The sequence below is a fragment of the Trachurus japonicus genome, chromosome 14, assembly GCF_045865225.1.
Source record: "Trachurus japonicus isolate A0001 chromosome 14, Traja_1.0".
Taxonomy (NCBI): domain Eukaryota; kingdom Metazoa; phylum Chordata; class Actinopteri; order Carangiformes; family Carangidae; genus Trachurus; species Trachurus japonicus.
Genome location: NC_140920.1, coordinates 1,750,916 through 1,777,327, shown reverse-complemented (window position 1 = coordinate 1,777,327; position 26,412 = coordinate 1,750,916). Strand labels below are relative to the sequence as shown.

The 26,412-nt window shown below is 39.7% G+C and overlaps 1 protein-coding gene across 2 annotated transcripts in view; it reads left to right on the top strand.

Annotated features, from left to right (window-relative positions):
- Positions 1-26,412, top strand: part of LOC146973992 (rho GTPase-activating protein 26-like) — a 161,377-nt gene that overhangs the window by 45,068 nt on the left and 89,897 nt on the right. For both annotated transcript variants that reach the window (XM_085796984.1, XM_085796985.1), the window contains exon 2: positions 25,298-25,393. In XM_085796984.1, coding sequence (XP_085653110.1) covers positions 25,298-25,393 — 96 coding nt within the window. The remainder of the gene's footprint in view (positions 1-25,297; positions 25,394-26,412) is intronic.

The following is a 26,412-nucleotide window of genomic DNA, read 5'->3' as shown; positions in this document are numbered from 1 at the left end:
GCCTCACAGCTTGACTCATGCTGTCTTATCAGGGAATGCTGTTAGATGAGTTGTTTTTGCTGCTTTTCTTTTTTTTTTTTTTTTAAGGGGGGAGTGAGTATCAGTATCAGTATCAGTCGCCCCTCAGGGCTGCAACTATATATATATAAATATAAATACATGTTATCTGTGTTTTATTTCTGGATGTCTTTCTTGGTAACATGACAGAAAAAAAAGGGATAATGCCCGTGTTGAACTGTCATAAAAGCAGAAACAGCCGACGTTTAAATCAAGAGTTGTTGCGAACTAATGATTATTTTTAATCATCATTCAGTCGCCTGGTTATTATTTTATCCTTATTTGCCAGAAAATAGTGAAAAATGACCTCACAAACCTCCAGTTTACAGAGTCATTTATAGACAACACAAGCCTGAGTCCAGTTGTTCATGACACAAACTCTCCTCCATCTCTACTCCTCTCTCATCCATCACTTAGCCTCGCTAGCTAAGTTAGCAAGCTATAATGTAGCAAGCCTACTAGCTAACAGTTAGCTATGTTAGCTAAACACACTCGCACATACGCTACACACATACACACGCTGAGCTCGGTCCCGCCCCAAACATTAAATATCCCACCCGCTCGATAACAACCAAATAACAATCAAATTAGTTTTCCTTACTCGGGTAGCCTAAACTTGTGCGGAAACTCGTGGAAGGAGGCGCGACAAACAGAACAAACGGCCATTTCTGAACCTTTAAACCTTTAATCATCATTCAGTCGTCGGTGGGAATCTTTTACTATCTCACGATTAGATTTGATTCTGATTTTTGAGGCTACAATTCGATTCAAAATGGATTTTCAATTCAAACCGATTTGATTCTGTGGTATATTTCGATGTCGATGCTGATGAAATAATGACCACTCTGACACGTCTGGTGATGGTAAAAAAGAGTTTATTGCAAAAAAGATACAGTGTCAAAAAGCCGAATCTTCGAGAAGTCTCCGGAGCCAAATATGAGACCTCTGGGTCTTGGCCAAAAGTCCAGACCTTATATACTCTAAAACTCCACCTTCTCTAAACAGAAGAATGTAGGTGACCAGGATGGTCATAAACTAAAACAATACCAAACCTGTCCAAATTACACTCTGGTATTTGACATCCTGACCAGTCAGTTATCCTTTAGGCTAACTTAAACATGAGAAAAGCAAACCAAATACAGGTGTCCAGAAAAAGTGACCTACAGTAACGTAAACATATAGTGTTCAGTCTAAACAAAACCTTGTTTCATATTATAACAGTCATTTTTACCTTCAGGCAAACAAAGAACACACCTGGAGATGAAAGACAATTCTAAAGATAAAAGTAAAGAATTTGAAGTGGATTATATACTAAACACAAAAGTAACTCTCAGGGTAAATTACTTACAAATTAGGAGGTAGAAAATACACTACAATTCCTAATGATTTCTTCTGCTTCAGTCTGTCGGTGTTAAAGGATCCTCATGATCTACTCCAGTCTGCTTTACAAGACAGAATGACTAAAGTGTCTTTTTCACATTTATTGAGTTTTAAACATTTATCCATGCTTAGATGGAATTGTTGAAACTGTTGCATAAAACCAATATCACATATTGCTTAAGTAACAAAATTAAAAGTGCCTCTTTATTTTAAAAAAATAGTGCAGTTAAACATGCTGCCTTTTAAATTCTAAGGAAATGGAGGCCGACAGCCAGCAGATTTGTTTCATTTTTTTTTGGGGGACATTTTTTATCGATTCTGAATCGTATTAAATGAGAATTGCGATTCTTATGTGAATCAATTTTTCGGCACAGCCCTAGCTACTGGATATTATTTTATCCTTATTGCCAGAAAATAGTGAAAAATGACCTCACAAACCTCCAGTTTACAGAGGTCATCAGAGTCATTTATAGACACCACAGGCCTGAGTCCAGTTGTTCATGAGTCATTTTCATGTTTAAGGTTTAGACACAGTGAGTGTGAGCTGGGTGATGATGAAGTTACTCATCTCAGAATGAACCGATGACATCCACAGTCAATAATCTGAATTCCTCTCAGTCTTTTTTATCAGAGTCAACGACACCGGGGACTCGCCACCACCGCCGCCGCCGCCGCTGGTTTCTCTGTCTAATTATGGCCTCTCCTCACTTCACAGGAATGTTGTAAAACTGGCTGAAAAACTCAGTGTTTTCCTCTTTAAAATTACCGGGTCAGTAGAGTTTTTTTTTTATTTAGCCGGAGCTGAAAAGGGGCATTTCTTGCATTTCTGGCCCCGTTGTGTCCTCAGCCGCTCGGATTCCACACTCAGATCGTCCCACATTCCTGCTGTGGATTTATTTTTCCAGCAGCAGCAGCAGCCGGCGGTCGGTCGGTCGGTCGGTCAGTTGGACGGACGGACGGTCGGTCGCAGGATGATTTCACCCCACAGACAAAAAAAAAAAAAGAAAAAGAGAGGAAAACCTCCCTGGTCGTCTCTGTTCGCTGTGTCAGCAACAGGCGTGGCAGAGAGAGGGGAAGGGAGGGAGAGGGAGGGAGGGGCTGAGTTTGACAGAGTGAGAGAAACAACACTGCAAAAACTCAAAATCTTTCCAAGAATATTTGTCTTATTTCTAGTCAAAATGTCATTTCTAGTCAAAACTAATCTCATTATACTTCAAATAAGACTCATCACATTAAAAAGTAGCTTGTTTTTAGACACTTTTTACTTCTTTCAAGCAGATTTTAATTTGAAAAATCTGACAGTGGAGCAAGTTTTTCTTCCTAAGCACAAAAAACTTGCTTTCACTGGCAGATTTTTCTACTTATTTCAAGTGAAAATTTGTTTGAAACAAGTGAAAATTATCTAAAAACAAGTTCATTTTTAGGTGATGAGTCTTATTTTAAGTGAAAAGAGATCAGTTTTGACTAGAAATGAGACATTTTGACAAGAAATAAGACAAATATTCTTGGAAAGATTTTGAGTTTTTGCAGTGGAGGAGAGAAAGAAGGAGTAAAGACAAGAAAAGAGAGGGATGAGAGGAGAAAAAAGAGGTGAAAACACTGTAGCAGAGAGAGAAAAACAAACCCAGTGACTGAACTTCCTGCTCTGTGTGGCCTGGCGTGCCTGTTGCTAGGATACGGTCACTGAACAGGAGATGTGATGTAGGCTACCAACAGTGTTTTTCCCTCTCTGTCCCAAAGCTGCACATCATCATCATCAACCAATCAGATGTTATGCTTGTCGTTACATCACGACCATTGATCATATTTTGATTAATAGCCTAATCAGTTTTAATTAAAGTCATTTATAGATCAAAAATATAAAATTTGAACTGATTCTGGGTTCTGAAATATGAGAAGTCAATGTTTGACTTTTTACGTGGGGAAAAAAATTCAATAAGAAATAGGCTAACAGATTTTTTAAATAGCTAAATTATCAATATTTTTAAAGGTAGAGTCTGGAGTTTTGTTCGTTGCACTTTGTAAACAAAACATTGAAACTGGGCCCCTCCTCCTCTCGGGCTAAGCTGTGTAGCCTCCTGCCCCCAGACAGCAGCGGTTGTCATGACAACAAAGGAAAGGAAATACAGTCTGAGTGAAGCTCTGGAGCCGTGGGCCGATAGCCGACCGTCACCAACACCGGGGGGAGCCTCCAGTGTTATGTTGTTAAGCCGTCGTGGTTAGGGTTAGCTGGGAAGACGGTGTTAGCGGCGGATGCTAACCGCTACCGCTAGCCGAAGTTAGCATCGAGCTAGCTCTAGCTCACCACAACGTCCCTAATACTTGTTACCAGTGGAGGCTTTAGTTGTCGGTGACGGTGGGGAATCGGTCTGCAGCTCCAGTGCTTCACTCAGACTGTATTTCTTTGTCTTTGCGGTCCTGACTGCTGCTGCTGCTGAGAGAGAGAGACGTGCTAGCTGCTAGCACTCGTTAGCATCAGAGACAGCTAGTGCAGCTAGCAGCCCTGAGCTTTTTATACCTAGTTTTTATAATTGCTGGCGTTTTGTTTTGTGATGTGGGCAGCAAAGTAAGAATTTCATTGTCAGGGAAACTCACCTTTCCACTGTACAAATGACAATAAACACTTTTGACTTTGACTGTGCTGGATTTCATTCGTAGCCTGTAGCTAAGTCAAGCGTTTATTATTGGGCAAAAAACTCCAGACTCAACCTTTTAAAGAAAGATGAATTGATAAAGAAATGAATGAGATCATTAGTCTGTTGGCTGATTTGTTGCTCCACATAGCCTAAATCATAAACTGTTGTTGTGTTTATGGGCATTAAAACTTAGTGAAATGATGTTTAAGCAGCTACTATCACTATAAAGTTAGTTTATTCAATAACCAGATGGACTCATTAAACATGTCGTTTTTAATTCACTTATTTGAAATGTTTGATGTTCTCTCCTCTGTCCTTCCTGTGCCCTCACCTGTTCAACACCTCTCTTCCTCTTCCTCTCTTCCCCTCTTCCTCTCTTCCTCCTCCTCTAACAGCTGTTTCTCACATCCCTTCGTCCTCGCCTCTAAAACTCTACGACTCTCTTCCTCCACCTCCTCCTCCTCCTGTTTCCTCCTCCGTCTCTTCCTGCCTCCACTCCTCCGTCCGACTGCAGCAGTTTATTCTAGCTGGGACTCGTGTGTGTGTGTGTGTGTGTGTGTGTGTGTGTGTGTGTGTGTGTGTGTGTCAGTCATTGTTGTAGCTAGTCTTTTTGTTCCCAGGCTTTATTTAGCCATTGTTAATCACTCTGTTGGCCTGCGACCACCATTCACCCAGTTTCTGATGAGCACTCAACTATTACAGGGCAAAGAAAAGCCACCGGGAACAAACATGGAGCTGCTCTCTCTCTCTCTCTGTCCTTCTCTTTCTTTCTTTTCCTTTTTCTTTCTTTCTGTCTCTTCCTTAAATTCCTTCCCTGGGATTCCTCTCTGGGATGGGCAGTTACACACTCATTAAACAGGAATGAAGATGCAACATGGGGTGTGTGCTTTGTATAGTATGGCTATGCACTGCAAAAACTCAAAATCTTACCAAGAATATTTGTCTTATTTCTAGTCAAAATGTCATTTCTAGTCAAAACAAATCTCATTCTATTTAAAATAAGACTCATCACATTAAAAAGTAGCTTGTTTTTAGACACTTTTTACTTCTTTCAAGCAGATTTTCACTTGAAATAAGTAGAAAAATCTGATAGTGGAGCAAGTTTTTCTTTCTTATTACAAGCACAAAAAACTTGCTTTCACTGGCAGATTTTTCTACTTATTTCAAGTTAAAATTTGTTTGAAACAAGTGAAAATGATCTAAAAACAAGTTCATTTTTAGGTGATGAGTCTTATTTAAAGTGGAAAGAGTTTAGTTTTGACTAGAAATGAGACATTTTGACAAGAAATAAGACAAATATTCTTGGAAAGATTTTGAGTTTTTGCAGTGTGTGTGTTGTTTTTAGATTGTTTAGCGGGATGAAAGATTGCGGCTTGTTCTGTTCTGTGTGGAAATGAAAAGGTTTTTTCTTTTTTTTTCTTTTTTTACTGTTCTCAGCTAATTACAGTGATGTTTTACAACACATACACATTGCTCCCTCGTTCACCGCACCGACACAATCAGATGTGATGAAAGCCATCTGCTGAGATAGACACTGGGAGTGTTTTTCCATTGTGTGCATGTGTGTCAGTGAGTGTGTGTGTGTGTGTGTATGTGTGTGTGTTTGTTTTGTCAACCCCACTGCTGTGTCATGTGTTGGCCCATGTTTGCTTTTATAAGTGGTTCCAAATGTGGGCAAGTGAGTGCCCCTGTTCAGGGAGTCCCATCACATCTCAGTGTTGTGGTGTTTACGGAGCACAGAGCTGCTGCTGGCGAACGCACACTGCAAAAACTCTACATCTTTCCAAGAATATTTGTGTTATTTCTTGTCAAAATGTCTCATTTCTAGTCAAAACTAATCTCTTTCCACTTAAAATAAGACTCATCACCTAAAAATGAACTTGTTTTTAGATCATTTTCACTTGTTCCAAACAAATTTTCACTTGAAATAAGTAGAAAAATCTGCCAGTGAAAGCAAGTTTTTTTGTGCTTGTAATAAGAAAGAAAAACTTGCTCCACTATCAGATTTGTCTACTTATTTCAAGTGAAAATCTGCTTGAAAGAAGTAAAAAGTGTCTAAAAACAAGCTGCTTTTTATATGACAAGTCTTATTTTAAGTAGAATAAGATTTGTTTTGACTAGAAATGACATTTTGACTAGAAATAAGACAAATATTCTTGGTAAGATTTTGAGTTTTTGCAGTGCAGCGACTGATCCAGAATGTGTTGGTGTTTTTATGAATGAATGAATGAATGAATGTCTCTGTCTCTTTGATTCTCCTGTTAATTAAAGTCATAAACTCAGGAATCCTAAACTAAACTAAAGCATCACACTGTCGCTTTAATGTGATGTCACTTCCTCCTCCTCCTCCTGCTGCTCTTTGTGGTCACATGAGTGTTGGATGTGAAACTGACAGCGAGCGGCTCAGTGTGGGTGTGACTGACCTCAGGTCTGTGTGTCCCACTGTAGTTCAACCACCAGCAGCACCAGTATTTATACAACTGGCAGTAGTTAGTGTGTGATTGAGAGGTATGTAGAGAGAGAGAGAGTGTGTGTGTGTGTGTGTGTGTGTGTGTGTGTGTATTGAGTTGCTGTGTATTGCAACAGCTGTAGCCTAGTTGATGTGGTCAGTACATTGAGGAGTAAAACATACATGGAAACAGAGAAATAACATGTGACTCTGCAGCTTAAAGAGGAACTCTGTAGGATTTCCACCTTAACTCAGCTCCATGTGTCCCTTGTCTCCAGCTCCAGAGTCCTAGTTCTGGTTGAACCAGTGACTAGTAACTAGTTCCAGGGAGAATGGAGAGTCTCATGGCTGAAAACCAACCTTGTAAGATCAGAGCCTCCGACCCGGTGTCAATGTATATGTTTAAAATCGGGCCAATGGCGTGAATTTATGGAAATATTGTTGAGAAATTTCTGGAAAAAATATTTTTTTGGGGAAAAAAGTAATAAAAATGTTCAAAAAAAAGTTTTTTAAAAGATTCTAGAAAAAAGTGGTAAGAATTCTAAAAAAATAAATAAATAAATAAAAAAAAAACAATTTCTCAAAAATTTCTCAAAAAGGTCAACATTTCTCAAAAAAAAGTTTAAAGAAAAATCTAAGAAAAAAAAAAGAAAAAAAAGGGAAAAAAAACTAATAAAATAAAAGAGTGGTAAAATTTCTCAAAAGTAAAAAAAAAAACTCTGGAAGAAACTTGTAAAATTTCTCAAAAAAGTAAAATAAATAAAAAGTGTCATAAATTTCTAAAAAAAAAAAAAAAAGTTAAAAAATTCTTGAAGAAAGTGTTAAAATTTCTCAAAAGTTAAAAAAAAAAATTCTTGAAGAAAGTGGTAAAATTTCTCAAAAAAGTAAAAAATATAAATAAAAATAATTCTTTTTTTAATTTCTTTTTTTTTTTTTTTTCTAGAAAAAAGTGGTAAAATTTCAATAAAAAGTTGGGGACCCCCGTGAACCCTCTCAAGGACCCCTGGGGGTCCCTGGACCTCACTTTGAGAACCATTGAAACCAATGAGTTGTAACTAGTTCCAATTTCTCACTGGCTTCGTTGTTGGAAACAGATGATGCACATGGAGGAGAGGAGGGTTAGACACACAGAGGAGACACCAGACTCATTTTCCTGCAAAAATAGATGAAATCTATAAAGTTACTGTTTGCAGAGAAAAGAACATGAGTTTTATATTTTGTGAATTGGAAAAACTGGAAACAATTTTGTCTTTACTTCACAAATTCATCCTTGTAAATTAATATAAAGCCTACCTGTAATCAATCTGGAATACAACTGGGAAAAAATGAAGTGAATTCCTGTAAATGATCAACTTTTAATATTTTGACCACAGAGATTTTATGAATGAATACTTTATTTCAAACATGTGAATAATATACACTTGAAGCACTAGTCGATAAAACCCTTTGTATGTTTGAAAAGGAGTAGGATTTTAGATTTTAAATGTCTGAAGCTTCCATAGAAGATCTTTGACCAAAGTATTATTCCTGCTGCTGACAGTGTCTACAGATAACAATTAGTTCCTTTTACAGTTTTTATAAGTCATAGATATATTTATCCTTTATTGAACTGACTTGACGTTTCAGTGTTGGATTAAAATAAACTCTCTAAAGTTGACGGAGCTTCACTTTGAACTGCATCTGGTCGTTTCTGGATATTTTTAGCTGCAGCTCTGTGGTTTGTTGGTGGTGAACGACTGTAAACTGTTGAATGGACGGTTGTTCACGGTCTCCAGAGGATGCAGCCTGCTGGTAACCATGGCGACCCATGCATTGCACACACAACATTGCCTGGTACTTTAATGTGATTCATACACACTGCAAAAACTCAAAATCTTTCCAAGAATATTTGTCTTATTTCTTGTCAAAATGTCTCAATTTTAGTCAAAACTAATCTCTTTCCACTTAAAATAAGACTCTTCACCTAAAAATGAACTTGTTTTTAGATCATTTTCACTTGTTCCAAACAAATTTTCACTTGAAATAAGTAGAAAAATCTGCCAGTGAAAGCAAGTTTTTTTGTGCTTGTAATAAGAAAGAAAAACTTGCTCCACTATCAGATTTTTCTGCTTATTTCAAGTGAAAATCTGCTTGAAAGGAGTAAAAAGTGTCTAAAAACAAGCTGCTTTTTAATGTGATGTTTCTTATAAATGACATTTTGACTAGAAATAAGACAAATATTCTTGGTAAGATATTTGAGTTTTTGCAGTGCAGTATCAGTTATTCAGAAGAAATCCTGTTCAGACCCGTGTGTGTGTGTGTGTGTGTGTGTGTGTTAATGTAGATCTGTGTGTGGGTCTGGAGCTGGTCCAGGCGTCTTGGCCGCTGGTTGTCCTGACGACATATTTACGGTGCAGGCGGCCATGTTTGCCTCTGGTAGGTGATGAGATAAAATATAGCCTAACTCCTCTCTCGGCCTCGGCCTCGGTCTCCACGGTGACGTCTCTGCTCTGTCGTCGTGTCCAATGCAAACTCCCGCGGCGCTGAAACGATCTTGGAAACGACTTCTCTTCTTGTGCTACAACAAAACATTTAACACATCGTTCTTGTTCGTGTGTGCTCGGTTGGAAAAACACACTGAGACTCGATCGTTCTGCAAGTCAAACATTAAATGAACAACATCCATGACACGATAGGCTACGATATATTCCAACTGCCTGATTCCTGTGCGCTTAGTAATCCACCTTTAACCTCCAAACATTAACCCACTTTCTGCTGAGCCCTCGGGGAGCGGACCACAGGCCAGAGACACTACAGACTTAATATCACTGGACAGTTGTGAGGTTTTCTCTGCTGCTCTCCAGCTGCGCCGCCGGGTCGTGTTACAGCAGGATGATGGAGCTGAACTGTGGCTCAGTAACGGATCTACAGCAGCTTCATGCTCAGATAGCCTATATATGACCTTAATCACCCAGAGCTGCTCTGCTGTGGTCACAACACAACAAAGGAGTGATGATGAGACACTTTCTGGGCTGCAATTTAGGATTATTTGCATTGTCGATTAATCTGTCGATTATTTAAACGATTAATCGATTAGTTGTTTGGTCAATAAAATGTTGAACAATTGAACGAATCACCTTGTTGTTTACATTCTACTTCCGGGTAGAAAACCAGCACGTAATTTGAAAGAGAACAATAGTAACGAGAGTTTAGCTATAGGCTATCATGTTTTTCACGCCCTATCACCGCTCTGAAATGATTGAAGAAACATGACTATTTCTGTGTGTGTGTTTTGTGTTGCTATTGTATTTATTCAGTTTGGGGGAATCACAGTGTCTAGAAAGCATCAGTGGCTGCAGCTGACAGGGACAGCTAACGGTAGCTAAGCTAACAGCAGCAGCTAAGCTAACGGCGGTAACTAAGCTAACAGCGGTAGCTAAGCTAACACCAGGACGTCTGCTGTTAAAACCCTCCCGTCGTGGGACACGACATGAAACTACTCCAGTTAGCTCATGTAACGGATGTGCACTCACTCCACCCATAAAAGACGTGCTAACCAACCTGAAAGTGGTTGTCAACCTCTTGGCGAAGAGGTTAGCATCGTCGCCTCCGGTGCGGGAGGTCGTGGGATCGAACTCCACCTAGGGCAGGCCGTGAGAAACACAACGCGGAGGGCCAGATATGACATCGGCTACACTCAGTCATGTTGATTTCCACTGGAAATAGTATTTTTTCATGGAGCGTTTATTGAGTCACTGAGTTATTAAAGTTAAACAGGTAGCTAACCGTTAGCCCAGCTAATTTACCATAACCATGACTAATTAGAAACGTGCACACAGAAACAGTAACGTTTGTCCAATCATAGACTTTACAAACATCAGATTAGTCTAAACGGTGAAGTGACATGATGCTATTGTTCTGATGCCGGTTTTCTACCTGGAAGTAGTTGTAAACAACAAGGAGATTATATCAATCAGTGTTTCTCAAACCACCAGACGACGTCCTCAAATGTCTTGTTTTGTCCACAAACCAAAGAGAGACTCAGTTTATTGTCATAAAGGAACAAAGAAACCAGAAATATTCACATTGAAGAAGCTGGAATCAGAGAATTTGGACTTTTTTCTTAAAAACGACTCAAACTGATCAAAATAGTTTATGATTAATCTAATAATCGAGTTGCAACGCTGTGCAGCCTCTGGTGAAGCAGAGTGGACAGTCTGACGCCCGACCTTCTTTGACCCCATATGCTTTTTACCCCCCAACCTGAACTCACCATGGCAACGGCTGAAAGCAGCCATCTCCACTTCCTGGTCTTTTCTCCCTCACACACTCTGAGTCAGTGACTTATTGTTTCCTCCTGGCTAAATGTCAAGGTGACCTCATCATGCTCTCTCTCTCTGCAGCAGCAGCAGCAGCTCTGCTCCAGAGCTGAGCTGCATGACCAGAGGATTCACAAACTAAACTTCACTGTTTGTAGTAAAAAGAAAACTGGACAGAGATGACATCACCTCATTCTCCGACTCACACAGACTCAGTTCTGTCATCATGAAGCAGTCAGGGTGACATGTTTGACTTTAGCTCCATTTTGACCAAAAAGTACTGAAAGTAGGCTACTTGAAGAGCTAACATGTGAAAAATGAAGTGAATTCCTGCAAATGATCAACTTTTAATGTTTTGACCACAGAGATTTTAAATGTCTCAAGCTGCCATAGAAGATCTATGACCAAAATACAGTTTATGCTGCTGAGAACAGATAACTAGTTTCTTTTACAGTTTTTATAAGTTTTCATTCACTGCATTTTGACCAAAATTGACTAAAAGTAGGCTATTTTACTTCAGGACTGTATCTTTAATGATTATATAATCAGCTGCTATGTTTATTTATCAGGGTATCGATGTGAATATTAACTAATATATTGTTATCAGACTTTTTAAAACCCAGTATCAGTCAGTCTGTGTATTACTGTAGAATCAAATATTAACAACAGAACGAAACGGTATTTGTTGAAGTGTAGGAATCCAATCTGACATATTTGAGAAACATCCCATAACTTTGTTTTTAACCACCGCTTCATAAAGTCTGTTAAACAGGAAATTGTTTTAGTGAATGAAATGAAACACATTTGTTTTATAAGTTAAATAACTTTAGGATAAATTCTTCTCACCAGCTGAGTCTGAGCTGAGCTGCTGCTGCTGCCAGATGTTTCATCTGAGGCCACATCTGGACGTAAATCGAGTTAAAATGCCACATTCCTCTGTTTTGGTCCTGTAACAATGGAAACGACATCACTGCTGCTTATTATTAATATTATTATGATGATGATGAAGAACTGGTCGGGACTGTAACTGTGATTTAACTGTGACTCAGTTTCACTTCATGAGTCGGTGAATTCTTCTCCTCTCTGGGTCGTGTAAAGAATTAGACGAAGAGAAATCTGTCTTTGTCTGCGCAGATGAATAGTGTGTGTTTCTTTCTGTGTGTGTGTGTGTGTGTGTGTGTGTGTGTGTTTGTCCCACTTGATGAATAGAGTTTCTATTCACATGCTGGTGGAACAAAGCTACTGCAGAGTTCAAGCTACTGCTGGATATCCTGTTGATATCACACAGACCCATTCTTTGCACTGTGTGTGTGTGTGTGTGTGTGTGTGTGTGTGTGTGTGTGTGCGTGCGTGTTTGTGAGTTAATACACATAGCAGGCGTTGTAGAGTTCTGCTGGATACTTGTGGTTAATTACAGATTCCTTTTTGTGTAGCTTACAGTGTGTGTGTGTTTGTGAGCAGGATGCCTCGTCCAGCAGAATCCAAACCGCTGCCCTTCAAATGTGGTTGTTGAGCTGCAGACAGAAACACTGATAACATGTTGTATGACGTATCTGTGACAGTTGTTAATTAGCTGATGTCCCACAACACTTGAGGACGTCACTGTAGTGGACAAGTCGTCAGTTTAAATTCATTTTCTTTTCATATTTCTGCTTCAAACCGTCTTTTAAAATGGATTATTATGAAACGATTTCAACTTTAAACTCACAGTATCAGAATCAGAAACATATTTTCTGCCCCATGTGTGAAAACATTTAAAGAATTTCCCTTGGATCTAAGATGGAGACATACAAATAAACATACAGTAAAGAACATAAACATAACTCCAGGACAGTTAAGACACAGAAGTACTATTTACAATATTATATATCTGAATGAATGAATTAATGATTCGTGTCATGCCACCACTTAACTGTGGCCCATCCCAAGGACTTAAATTTCAAGCACCATATCTCCTACTTGTCAAAAAAACTGAAATTCATTGTGAGTTTTCTGTACAGATTTAAATCTTGCTTTTCTGTCACTGCCCGCAAGCGTCTAGTTAATAGCTTATTTTTATCACAGCTTGACTACGGCGATACTATCTATAGGACTGCTTGTCCGACCACCCTAGCAAAACTGGATCCCACTTACTATGCTGCTCTGAGATACATAACAGGCTCAGCCTTCAGAACCCACCATTGCACTTTATACACACTTACAGGATTTTCTTCCCTTAATACTCGAAGGGTATTGCACTGGTACACCTTAATTTACAAAGCTATTTTAGGCAAGCTGCCGCACTACATCTGCTCTAAGTTTATTGCTGTCCAGTTGACACGCAATCTAGAGCCAACAGTTGGCTGCGATTTAAGGTCCCCCATATGAGGACCGAGTTAGGGATGAAGACCCTCTCCCATTGTGGGCCATGGTCGTGGAATGACCTACAAGCCAGGCTGAGATTGGGCTCTCTCATCCCTCTTTCTTGCTTCAAATACTCAGTCTCAGAACTTTTAGTCACCAGCTGCACCTGTGACAATTAACTTAATTCTGTAATTGTGCTGCTTGTTTTTGATGTCTGATGTCTCTTGATCTTGTTGTGTATGTTTGCTTGTATCTGTATTTCCTCAGGACATCCTCGAAAAAGAGATTTTTTAATCTCAATGGATCATTCCTGAATAAATAAAGGTTAAATAAAAAAAATATGGGATTACAAGCCACATTTAATGACAAATAGCCTACAAAAAAAAGACTAGACACTAGACCGTCCTTCCTGTTGGTGTTAGCTGCCACACAGGTGTGACACATAAATAAACTATTTAAAATGACTTTCAGTACTCAACTATATACATCGCTCTTCGTCTCGTTGCCCATGAGCCTTTTCAAGAAATAAAGAAAATGCAAATATATTCAACTGAAAGAGATGTTTTAGCTTCTCATATATAAATACAGTATAAACATATGTAGGAATATGGATGCTGTTGTCTAATGGAAACTATGAACACCTCTGTGATTATAAGTTATTAACTATCAGGACACTGAGGACATTTCTTGTCCAGCTGTGAATGTGAACATCTGGCTCTCGTAGTAAATGTGAATGAAACTGAGCTCATGAATTCATTGACCTGATATGTGAGTATGAAAGTAATGAATGTGTGTCAGACTGGATTTTAATGTCCGAGCGCTTCGGTTATGTTTTATATTGGTGACTTGGTTGGTTTTGTATATTTGTGTGTGTATGTGTGTGTATGTGTGTGTGTGTGTGTGTGTGTGTGTGTGCGTGTGTGTATATAAAGTCTTTATCTCAGGAGGAAGTGAAAGAGGGAAGAACGAGGGGAATTCTGTTGAACGAGTGCGAGAGAAGAGGGGAAGAGGCCGGAGAGGCGGGTGTCAACAGGGTCGCCTATTTATAGCCGTCACTGTCCTCTGCTGTCCTTCCTGCTGGACATGGACACACACACACACACACACACACACACACACACACACACACACACACAAAACAGCAGTGACAGTAAACCATCAGCTAGGCCTACAACATGTGGAAAGCAGCAACAATGCTCCTCTCTCTCTCTCTCTCTCTCTCTCTCTCCGTCTTCCAGCTGCAGCTCTGATGTTACATATTCAAACTATTCCAGTTATTTTCCCTCAGATGTTTGATTTTTATCAGATTAACTTCAGACCTACGCCGTCATACCACTGATGGCATGTTGCTGCTGCTGTAGCAGGGAAACACAGCTCTGTGTGGTGGTCTGTGCATAGTTGTGAGTGTGTCACGCCGTGAGCTGCTCAGAGCTACGCTACGGAGGCTCATTATGGGATTTCTTGGTTTCCCTCATCAAACTCATCAAATACACAATCCAACAACTCCACAACGCTCTGGTGGACAAGTTGTGAGCTGCACATTCACCACGCTATGAGATAATAACACAACGTTACCACACAGAGTTGTTTTAGAGGGAAATTCATGCAAAACCGCTGATGCGCGTTGCCTTCAGGGACAGTTTTTCATCAAGCAGTCTCTGTATTTCCCTCTACAACAACTCTGTGTGGTAACGTTGTGTTATTATCTCATAGCGTGGTGAATGTGCAGCTCACAACTTGTCCACCAGAGCGTTGTGGAGTTGTTGGATTGTGTATTTGATGAGTTTGATGAGGGAAACCAAGAAAAATCCTATAATGAGCCTCCGTAGCATAGCTCTGAGCAGCTCACGGCTCTGCTCCGCTGTTCTAAAAAAATAGCTTGCACCGACAATTAAAGGTAAGGAACCTACTGCTATGACTATAGGGATTATGGCAATGGGCCAATTTGACAAAATGTTGAACTATCCCTTTAAAAAACATCTAATCCCTTTAACCAGAGGTCTGAACGACACTTTCTCTCTCTGTGTTTTGTAGAAATGAATTTGTGTTGGCAACGTGAGGCTGAATCATAACAGCAGCAATGTGGTTCTGATTTGAAAACATGGTTGAAGTGTGTGTGACTCGTGTGTGTGTGTGACTCGTGTGTGTGTGTGTGTGTGTGTGTGTGTTCGTGTACAAACATATGAAGCTACTCATGTGTGTCTGAGTGTGTGTGTGTGTGTGCATCACCGTTGGCAACCTCTAGCTATAGAGAACGTGGCGTTGGCGTTGGGAGTGATACAACACTGAGGCTGATTTATCTGACACGCGTGATGTATTTACACGTATAGAAGCCAAATAAGAAAAAAAAAAAGAAAAAAAAAGGAAAACCTCGTCGTGTTACCTCATCACAGAGTTTCTGCTGCCAGCGAACTAAACACCACTCAACACTTCACAGCCATGCAGCCTGAAGTCATTGTTTCCAAAGGAGAAAACTAAAGTCAGAGTGATGAAGGTAGCCAACACACACACACACACACACACAGGGACGGAGGTACATAACGTTACATGTTCATATATATAAATACAACATGGACTCTGTCAAATCCAAATTACGTCTTCATCAGTAACAATGTCAAACAAGTGGCAGCTGATTTCACAGCGAGTGTAATGTGTAATGAGATAACGATCGTTTCATTTCGCTGCAACAGGTTTCAATTACTGCAGCACGTTATATTACTGGGAGGAAGTGAAGTGAACACATCTGGACGGACCGGCTCTCCTTCAGTATTAGCCACCGTGTGCACATGGAGCTGCATTATGATATATTATGTTATGTGTACATACACGTGTACTGTGCAAAAGTTTGAGGCCCTTCAGATGTTTAGATTCTCCTCCATTATGCAGGATCATCCTCTGATTGGTCCCATATTTATCCTGCAGCATGACAACAACCCAAAAATTACAGCCAGTGTCAAAAAGAACTATTCTAAAAGAGGAACTCTGCAGGATTTCCACCTTAACTCAGCTCCATTTGTACCTTTAAAACAACTTCAGAGTAACGGCAATGGTTAAATAAGTCAGTGGTTCTCAAACTTTTTTACATCAAGGACCCCTAAACTGACGCAAATTAGACCACAGACCGCCATCGGACAAAATTTTGAGGCAAACACCAGAAATACACAAATATTTGTTATGACACTGAAGAACATTACTTTTTTAGTCAATGTATATGTTCAGATTAGGGCCAATGGCGTGAATTTGTGGAATTTCTTGTAGAGAAATTTCTGGAAAAAAGCGGAATAAGACTTTTTTTTTTTTTTTTTTTAGAAATAATTGATTTTTTTTTTAAGTTTAAATAAAAAGACTCTAGAAAAAAGTGGTGAGATTTCTTAAAAAAAAAAAAAAAAGTGGTAAAGCTTATCAAAATCAATTCTAAAATAAAGTGGTAAAATTTCTCAAAAGTTTTTCAAAAGTTCTAGAAGAAACCGGTAAAATTTCTCAAAAAAAGTTTAAAGAAAAATTTTGAAAAAGGGATACAATTTCTAATACATAAATAAATAAAAAGTGGTAAAAATTCTAAAACAAATTTTTTTTTAAAGTTTTTAGAAAAATTCTAGAAAAAGTGTTAAATTTCTCAAAAAAAAGTAAAAAAAAAAAAAGAAATCCAGAAAGAGCTAAAATTTCTCAAAATAAGTTTAAAGAAAAATTTTGAAAAAGGGATACAATTTCTAATAAATAGATAAATAAAAAGTGGTAAAAATTCTAAAAAAAAAAAAAAATTAAGTTTTTAGAAAAATTCTAGAAAAAGTGTTTACATTTCTCAAAAAAAAAGTAAAAAAAAAAAAGAAATCCAGAAAAGAGCTAAAATTTCTCAAAAAAAAAGAAGGAAACTTAAAAAATTCTAGATACGATGCCATGTAAAGCCCTTTGAGACAAACTGTTTGTAAAAACGGGCTATACAAATAAAATTGCCTTGCCTTGCCTTGAAAAAAGTGGTGAAATATCAAGAAAAAGTTGGGGGCCCCCTTTAATCCCCGGACCTCACTTTGAGAACCATTGAAACCGATGAGTTGTAACTCCGACCCGGTGTCCCAGCTCTCGTTTCCATGGCGACACCGCCACACAAACGTTAAACGCGCTAACCCGTAACCCGTAATCTCCTGTTGATGACAGATAAGACTACGCAGATATCACCATGGTAACATGGTAGATGATAAATAACCTTATCCACCGCCAGGGCCGTTGCTAGGAATTCTGGGCCCCCTTAAAGAATACTACAGTGGGCCCCTCCCCCTAACTTTTCCTTTTTTTTCCTTAGACTACGTATGTATTATCGTTTTTTATTTAGCCTTCTTTGTTTTGATGCTAATGCAGCATTACACTGCAAAAACTCAGGTATCTTAGCAAGAATATTTGTCTTATTTCTAGTCAAAATGTCATTTCTAGTCAAAACAAATCTCATTCTACTTAAAATAAGACTCATCATATTAAAAGCAGCTTGTTTTTAGACACTTTTTACTTCTTTCTAGCAGATTTTCACTTGGAATAAGTAGAAAAAATCTGATAGTGGAGCAAGTTTTTCTTTCTTATTACAAGCACAAAAAACTTACTTTCACTGGCAGATTTTTCTATTTATTGTGAATTTAAGTGAAAATGATCTAAAAACAAGTTGATTTTTAGGTAATGAGTCTTATTTTAAGTGGAAAGAGATTCGTTTTGACTAGAAATGAGACATTTGGACAAGAAATAAGACAAATATTCTTGGAAAGATGTTGAGTTTTTACAGTGTACTATGAGTATTAGTCAGGGTCTTACGCAGAATAAATCAGTCATACAAAGATTAGACTACTGGGGTTTTTTATGGGCCCCACTGGGCGCTGGGCCCCTAGAGTTATCATCACCTTTCTCCCCTATACAACGGCCCTGTCCACCGCTCCATGGACTGATTCTAGTGTTGGGTTGATCCGGTTCCTCTGTCGTCGTCGTCGTCGGTGTCAAACAACATTCAGCAGATTTCTGAGGGAGAAAAAGGTGAAATTGATGATACACGATCCAGACGTGGCCTGAAGTTTAACGGTCTGGCCTCGGTCCCGTCGTCTCTCCACTGACTCGGTGAACATCGGCTCGGTCTGTGTCGACCTGCAGACAAACACTGTGTTCACTCACTCTGGTGGTTTTAAGGTTTTTAATCCTTGTTTAACCTCTGTTTAACCTGATTTCACTGATGAATAAACTTGTGTTGAGTGCTACACGTTTTAATGCCTCTATAAAATATATAATGGCCGTCCAACCTACCGAGCCTCTGCCAACCTTTATAAGACTCACACGAGGCGAAGTCCATTAAACATGCTTTAGTAATGTTTCACTGCTCTGCATGAGATGGATTTCAGTTCATAAAAAGTTCGAACCTCGTGCTAAATTAAAAATATTTCTCTGATGAAGTTGAAACATAAAGCTCAGGTCAGGATGTCCAGATGTTCGTTCATGTGAACTGTTTGTTTTGTAGAAAGTAGATGTATGATTCATAGCAGCGATTTCTTGTTCCTGTAACAGGAATTTATTTTTCTGAAGGTGTTTTTCACGTGCGTGTAAAGAGTCAGTTCAGGAACATTTGCAGAAGTGATGAAAGTTTAGAAAAATGAAGTGAGTGGTTTCAGACGTTAGAGATTTAGTTTTCTACAACTGGACATGAACTCATCTCAGTGTTTCTGCATTTTACATTAATCACTGATCAAAGTCCTCGTGAACAATCGAACAAACTCCCACTGTTTTAAAATACAGATAATGAAACATACACTCCTCAAAAAAAGTTCTGAGATATTTTTCAGTCAATCATTTCTCCCCTTAAATAAAACTAATTGGTGTTTTATATTTTATATCATTGAAAAGCCTGATCAGTGATTTGCACCTTTACAACGATTTTGGCACATTTTTTGGCGGCGCTACCCACCCATTTATCCGTTTTGCTCTTTACACAAATGCACGATCCTTACAAGTTGTACCTCATTGTAAAGGAGACTAATGAGGCTTTCCAACGATATAAAATACAACACCAATTGGTTTTATTAAAGTCGAGAAATGATTGACGGAAGAAATGTTTTTTTGAGGCGTGTATATCATCAGAGCGTCGTGGATTTGTCTCTTGAACTTCACAGTCAAGTGATGAAGTCTTTTAAAATTCTTGTTAAATATAAAATAATGACTTCATTAACTCTGAACACTCGTCGCTCCACTTATCGGTGCCGACAGTATCAGCGTTGGATCAGAAATCAACACCACATGTTGCTGCAAGTGACACATCTGGTCTGATGATTGTCTGCAGCTGATGGTCGTCGCTGCTGGCGTGGCACAGATGCATGCTGGGAAATAATATAATATACGATGGAGTGAATAAGATTGGATGATGAGTGTGAACGTGTCTGAGCTACAGCTGTTGTCGCTCTGTGGTCGGCTGGGATGTTGATAGAAGATGACTGGAGTCACAGTCACAGTTTGTGTCAGATTGAAGGATGCACACACTTGATCGTGTTGGGTCGGGTGTAGGGATGTCACAATTACTTGTTTTCACAATTAATCATGGTATTAAAAGCCACAATTAATTAATCGTAAAGATTCCTAAATTCTGTCACTTTCCAAAAAAGATTATGTTGGAACCATATCGGCAGATGTGCAGCCAAAATAAAGGTAAATGCTCAGATACTGGTCCATTTATCTAATGTAACATTCAATTGGTAGGAATTTAAATGTGTGAGATGAGTGTCATTTGTAATTTAAAAAAAGAAGATTAAAATTAACTTAAACATTTGGTATAGATGACAATTAATGACTTGATTATTTCAAAGACTTCCCCTGGGGGATTAATAATTGGTCATATTTCAATAGATTGTTAAAATATTTTGTCTAAATAATTAGTAATGTAGTTATATTTTGACTATATTTGATTTTACACAATAATAGTGTTGTGAAATTAATTAATGCATAATAATCGTGATAATCATAATACCGGGATTATTTCTCTGACAATAATCGTACCAAGAAAATCTATAATCGTGACATCCCTAGTCGGGTGTGTTCAGTTGTTGTGTTGTTGTGTTGTTGTGCAGCCTCAGTCAGTGTGTGATGATGCTGATTGTGAGTGACCGACTGCTGCAGCGTGTTGTATTGTGTTGTGTTGTGTTGTGTTGTGTTGTGTTGTGTTGTGTTGTGTTGTGTTGTGTTGTGTAGTTAGTGGTCTGCAGAGCTTCCTCCCTCTTGTTGAGTCACTCGGTCGCTCAGTGACGACTTTGCCAGGTGCTGAGTTTTCTGGATGCAAACGCAGCAGTTTAAAGGAAGAGGAAGAGGAGGAAGAGGTCTCACTCTGCTGCAGAAACACACACTCAAACCTGAACCCTTAAAGGGATAGTTCAACATTTTGGCAAAACTGGCCCATTGCCATAATCCCTATAGTCATAGCAGTAGGTTCGTTACCTTTAAAGGGATAGTTCAACATTTTGGCAAATTGGCCCATTGCCATAATCGCTATAGTCATAGCAGTAGGTTCGTTACCTTTAATTGTAGGTGTAAGCTATTTTTAGTACGGCGGAGCGCAGCAGCTGGCTGCTCAGAGCTACGCTATGGAGGCTAACGGAATTTCTTGGTTTCCCTCATTAAACTCATCAAATTCAACATCCCAAAACTCCACAGCGCTTTTGTAGACAAGTTGTGAGCTGCACAACCACCACGCTATGAGATAATGACGGAACGATACGAAACGGAGCCGTTTTCGAGGTAAATTCATACAAAACCGCTGATGCGCGTTGCGTTCAGGGACAGTTTTTCAGCAAGCAGTCTCCGTATTTACCCTGTATTTACCTCGAAAACGGCTCCGTTTCGTATCGTTCCGTCATTATCTCATAGCGTGGTGGTTGTGCAGGTCACAACTTGTCTACAAAAGCGCTGTGGAGTTTTGGGATGTTGAATTTGATGAGTTTAATGAGGGAAACCAAGAAATTCCGTTAGCCTCCGTAGCGTAGCTCTGAGCAGCCTGCTGCTGCGCTCCGCTGTACTAAAAATAGCTTACACCTACAATTAAAGGTAACGAACCTACTGCTATGACTATAGGGATTATGGCAATGGGCCAATTTGCCAAAATGTTGAACTATCCCTTTAATTGTCGGTGCAAGCTATTTTTAGAACGGCGGAGCAGAGCCGTGAGCTGCTCAGAGCTACGCTACGGAGGCTCATTATGGGATTTCTTGGTTTCCCTCATCAAACTCATCAAATACACAATCCAACAACTCCACAACGCTCTGGTGGACAAGTTGTGAGCTGCACATTCACCACGCTATGAGATAATAACACAACGTTACCACACAGAGTTGTTTTAGAGGGAAATACAGAGACTGTTGATGAAAAACTGTCCCTGAAGGCAACGCGCATCAGCTGTTTTGCATGAATTTCCCTCTAAAACAACTCTGTGTGGTAACGTTGTGTTATTATCTCATAGCGTGGTGAATGTGCAGCTCACAACTTGTCCACCAGAGCGTTGTGGAGTTGTTGGATTGTGTATTTGATGAGTTTGATGAGGTGAAACCAAAGAAATCCCATAATGAGCCTCCGTAGTGTAGCTCTGAGCAGCTCACGGCTCTGCTCCGCCGTTCTAAAAAATAGCTTGCACCGACAATTAAAGGTAACGAACCTACTGCTGTGACTATAGCGATTATGGTAATGGGCCAATTTGCCAAAATGTTGAACTATCCCTTTAAGAACAAATAAACAAGATACTTCATTTCTTCTGTTTATTTGCAAACAGAACTCTGATGACTCGGCTGAGTGGAAACTGGTCAGAGCTCCACGTCGAGGCTTCTGTTCTGTCCTTCAGCTCTGAGCTACATGTAGTTTTCATTTCATCATCATCATGTGACTCAACGTGAGAAACGGAGTTGAAGTTGAATGAAAGTAGTTTTTATTTTCTCCCCCGGACACCGACGGCTCTGAAACCACAGTTTGTCCCTGAAGGTCGGAGTGTGGTCTCCTTCTGGTCGGACGACTTCGCTTTATTTTGAGGCTTCAGAGCCGCGGTGACTCAGACGGAGCTGACACACACACACACACACACACACACACACACACACACACACACAGATCTGCATGGAGGACTTGTGGTATTTACATGAACACGGCCAATTTCTCTCCGTCCGTCTTCTCTCTCTGTCCTTTCCCTGACTCTCTGGGTCGGTCCTCTCCTCTCCTCTCCTCTCCTCTCCTCTCCTCTCTTCTTGCTCTGGGTTTCACTTCATTTCATAAAAATCATTCACTGAAAATCAGGGTTGCAAAATTTTCCATGGGAATTAACGGGAATATCTGAATTTACAAAATTGAAGGTTGGCCCTTAACAGGGAACTTAAATATAGTAGGGGAAAATATATTGTAGCATAATCTTGGCTAAAACAACCAGATTTAATGCAGATTTAAGTAAACTTGAATATCTATACTATTCCTCAATCACATGCACACAGCTCACTGCTACTGCAGGGCTGCTGAGGCCACGCCCCGACATGCACTGTGCATTCCTGGGGGGGATAATATTATACTCAACATTCATCATGTTTTTGTTGTTCAGTAAAAGAACTGGTTGTTCATAAAATAATTAAAACTTGATAAAGTTCTACTCACAAATAAATCTGTTGAAATGTCATGTTTTTAATTGTATTATTTTTGCATTGATGTCTGCTTATGACAAAACAAAATATTTACATTTATGTTTGGATATGATACAGTTTGTTTAAATTACCCCCAATTTCCAGTTAATTCCCATGAATTCCCATAATGCCCATGGAAAGTGTCCAATTTGGAATATTTACAAAATTCCCCTGCTTAACTTCCCATGGAAAGTTTCTGGAAATTTACTGGAAATTTGCAACCCTACTGAAAATCAACTTTTCTTGTGAATATTCCGTGCACATTCCCGTCCTTCTCTGCAGGGATTGACCACATGGTACTGTTCCTGTCAGTGTTAGTGTCAGTCTGTTTCTCTCTCTCTGTGTCATGGTCGTACAGGAGGAAATTAGCCAAAGCATCAATGATAATAAATGTTCATTTTAGATCCATTGTAGCCTGTGTGGTCGTGTGTTTGCTGCGATTTTCCATGACAGACACAGTTTCTCTGTCTCAGTAGGTTCTTCCCTTGTTTCACGCTGAGACTCAGTGTGTGTGTGTGTGTGTGTGTGTGTGTGTGTGTGTGTGTGTGTGTGTGTGTGAGTGTGTGTGTGTGTGAGTTTAAATGGACAGGAAGCCAAACTCAGTGAGTGTCTTGTCTCCTCGGAGCTCTTAGCGCCTCATGTATTATTTGAAAGGCGTCCATCTGTCCCGGGCTTTTCACCTCCGCCGCCGTCACGCCGGTGATGTGGCGCAAGCTACATGGAACTTTTTGCACTTTTCAGGACACACACACACACACACACACACACACACACACACACAGACATATGAATGTTAGGAGCTGTCGTCCTTCATCGCCGACGCCTCTGGGGATCCACTCACTCTCTCTGACTCGTCGTCTGTCTTCAGGCGTTTTCCTCTCACTCCCACTAACACACACTGTTCTTCTGCTTCATGTTGCTGTGAGTGAGTGTGTGTGTGTGTGTGTGTGTGTGTGTGTGTTTGTGTGTGTGTGTGTGTGTGTGTGAGTGAGTGTGTTGAGAGGGAAAACTTGTTGGTACGAGCTCTCAGATCATAATGAAATGATGATGAATGCGTTAACTAGGGTTGTAGTCAAAACCGGTCTTTATAAGGTCTTTTTCTGTTGTTGTTTCTTTGGTTTCTGTGATTCAATAAGTTCCAGATAATTCAAATAGTTGTACTAAAGTATCTGCTTGTGTAACCATGGTAACAACTTGGTGTCACCAGTGTGGACAGTGGGAGGAGACTTCAGCAGGTTCTGTGCTGTGTTCTTCTGGTTCAATACAAACTTTGTTCACATTAAAATATGGTTTAGATTTGACATCAAATCCTCTTTTATCTTTGTAGCTGAGGAGGAATAATGTAAATATCAAGACACGTGGTTATTATGAGGACATATAGCAATGACATACAACATTTTTGTTGTATGTCATTGCTATATGTTAGGCCTACTGTCTCTATTCTTCTTTTCTTTTGTGTCACTGTTGTTATATGTGCTTTTATTTAAAGTTATACTCCCCCTCTCCCTTGCCCCTTAGTAGTGTTGTCACGATACCAACATTTTGGTACCGGTATCGGTACCAACATGTTTTTCGATACTTTTCGATACTTTTCGGTACTTTTCCACATAAAAAGAGAACACAAAAAATGTCATTATTGGCTTTATTTTAATAGAAAATCTTAGAACTATAACATATGCATCATCAGTAATCAGTAAATCTGCACTGCTGCTGCAGGATTAAATTTCCATCTATATTTATCTAAACTCTTCCTAAATTAAAACATTAGTGGTCTGTTTAAAAATGAATATAAACTTGTTTTCTTTGCATTATTTGAGGTCTGAAAACACTGCATCTTTTTTTGTTATTTTGACCAGTTGTAATTTTTGGGAGAAATTGTTATCAGTAGTTTATAGAATGAAACACAAACGTGCTCACTCACTCACACACAGAGAGAGAGAGAGACAGAGAGAGCATGCCAGTGGTGATCCGCGGTAAAAACGAAACTTATCCACCGTGTTTGCATTAATTAACGAGTCTGTGGCGGCCCGTCTCTCTCGCGCGCGCGGCGCACACACACAAACACAGGCACGTGGACAGGTGGCGCTGTAACGGTAATAATAAAAAGCACCTTGCTTCGTTTGTGACTCGCTCACTCGCTCGTCTCGGCTCAAATTACAATGCAGCGACTTCACGTGGCGACGTCACCGCTGCCGGCGGCGCAAACTGAAAGTACCGGTCCCATCTAAGCGCAGTATGGTACCGTTTTAAATGCGTCAGTACCCCGGTACCAATCTAGTACCGGTATACCGAACAACCCTACCCCTTAGGAGGTTTTTCACCTCCTACCAGGCCATTGCCCTAATAAGAATGTATTCTTAGCCATTCTTGCCTGGTTAAATAAAGGTTTACTACTACTACTACTGGTACACTAACTTTAACTATAAAATCTAAACCTAACCTTGTTCTTCTCCTCTCTCTCTCTGATCTCAGGTCTGTCGACGGCCAAGAGGAAGTTCGCCGACTCTCTCAACGAGTTTAAGTTCCAGTGCATCGGAGACGCTGAGACGGACGATGAGATCTGCATAGGTGAGTCTGGTGCTGCCGACCGTCTGTGAAACCCAACTCTGTCCTGGCAGAGAGAGAGAGAGAGAGAGACAGAGACGCCTGTTAAAGGGATAGTTCACCAAAAATTTAAATTTCACTCATTATCTCCTCCCCCTCATGTGGACTAAGGGCTGGGAGAAGTTTCAGAGTCCTCTGTGGCTTCTCTGAGTTACAGGGGGTCTCGGCGTAGCAGTGCATGTCCATATGACGGTTGCAAATGGATACCAACTGTCTTCGTAACAAAAAGACACACCAAAAAACATCCAAATACCTCCATGCTGCTTGCATGTAATGTCCGTCTTGTATTGAAGCCCCGACATGCGAAATTGTCCCGAAAAAACTTAAATAAGTCTATATTTCAAGCTTGTTTTGTAGCAGAAGCTTCTCGAAGCTCCTCTTCCTGGTTCGTCAAATACAAGACGGACATTACATACGAGCAGCATGGAGGTATTTGGATGTTTTTTGGTGTGTCTTTTTGTTACGAAGACAGTTGGTATCCATTTGCAACCGTCATATGGACATGCACTGCTACGCCGAGACCCCCTGTAACTCAGAGAAGCCACGGAGGACTCTGAAACTTCTCCCAGCCCTTAGTCCACATGAGGGGGAGGAGATAATGAGTGAACTTTCAATTTTGGGTGAACTATCCCTTTAACACACAGTACTGGACGTAACGTTTCAGTCTCATCAGCTCAAACTGTCTCTGAATGTTGATTCTCCGTGTTGATTTTAGTGTCGAAGTTCTGGTCTTCTGTGACACTCAAATGGAAACTGACATTTTTCACTGCTCAGTTTTTCTTTTTACTTCAGTCTAGAGACGATAAAGAAGATAAAGATCTTGTATTTGAATCACTATTTATCCTAATTTCCCCCCAAAAATAACATTAGGTCATGACTCATGTCCAGTGAATCTTTAAAGCATGATCTCGTTTTAATGAAGCAGAAATTATCTCATCAACTGAAAATGAACTCCTCACTGAGCCTGTTCAGAGAGAGAGAGA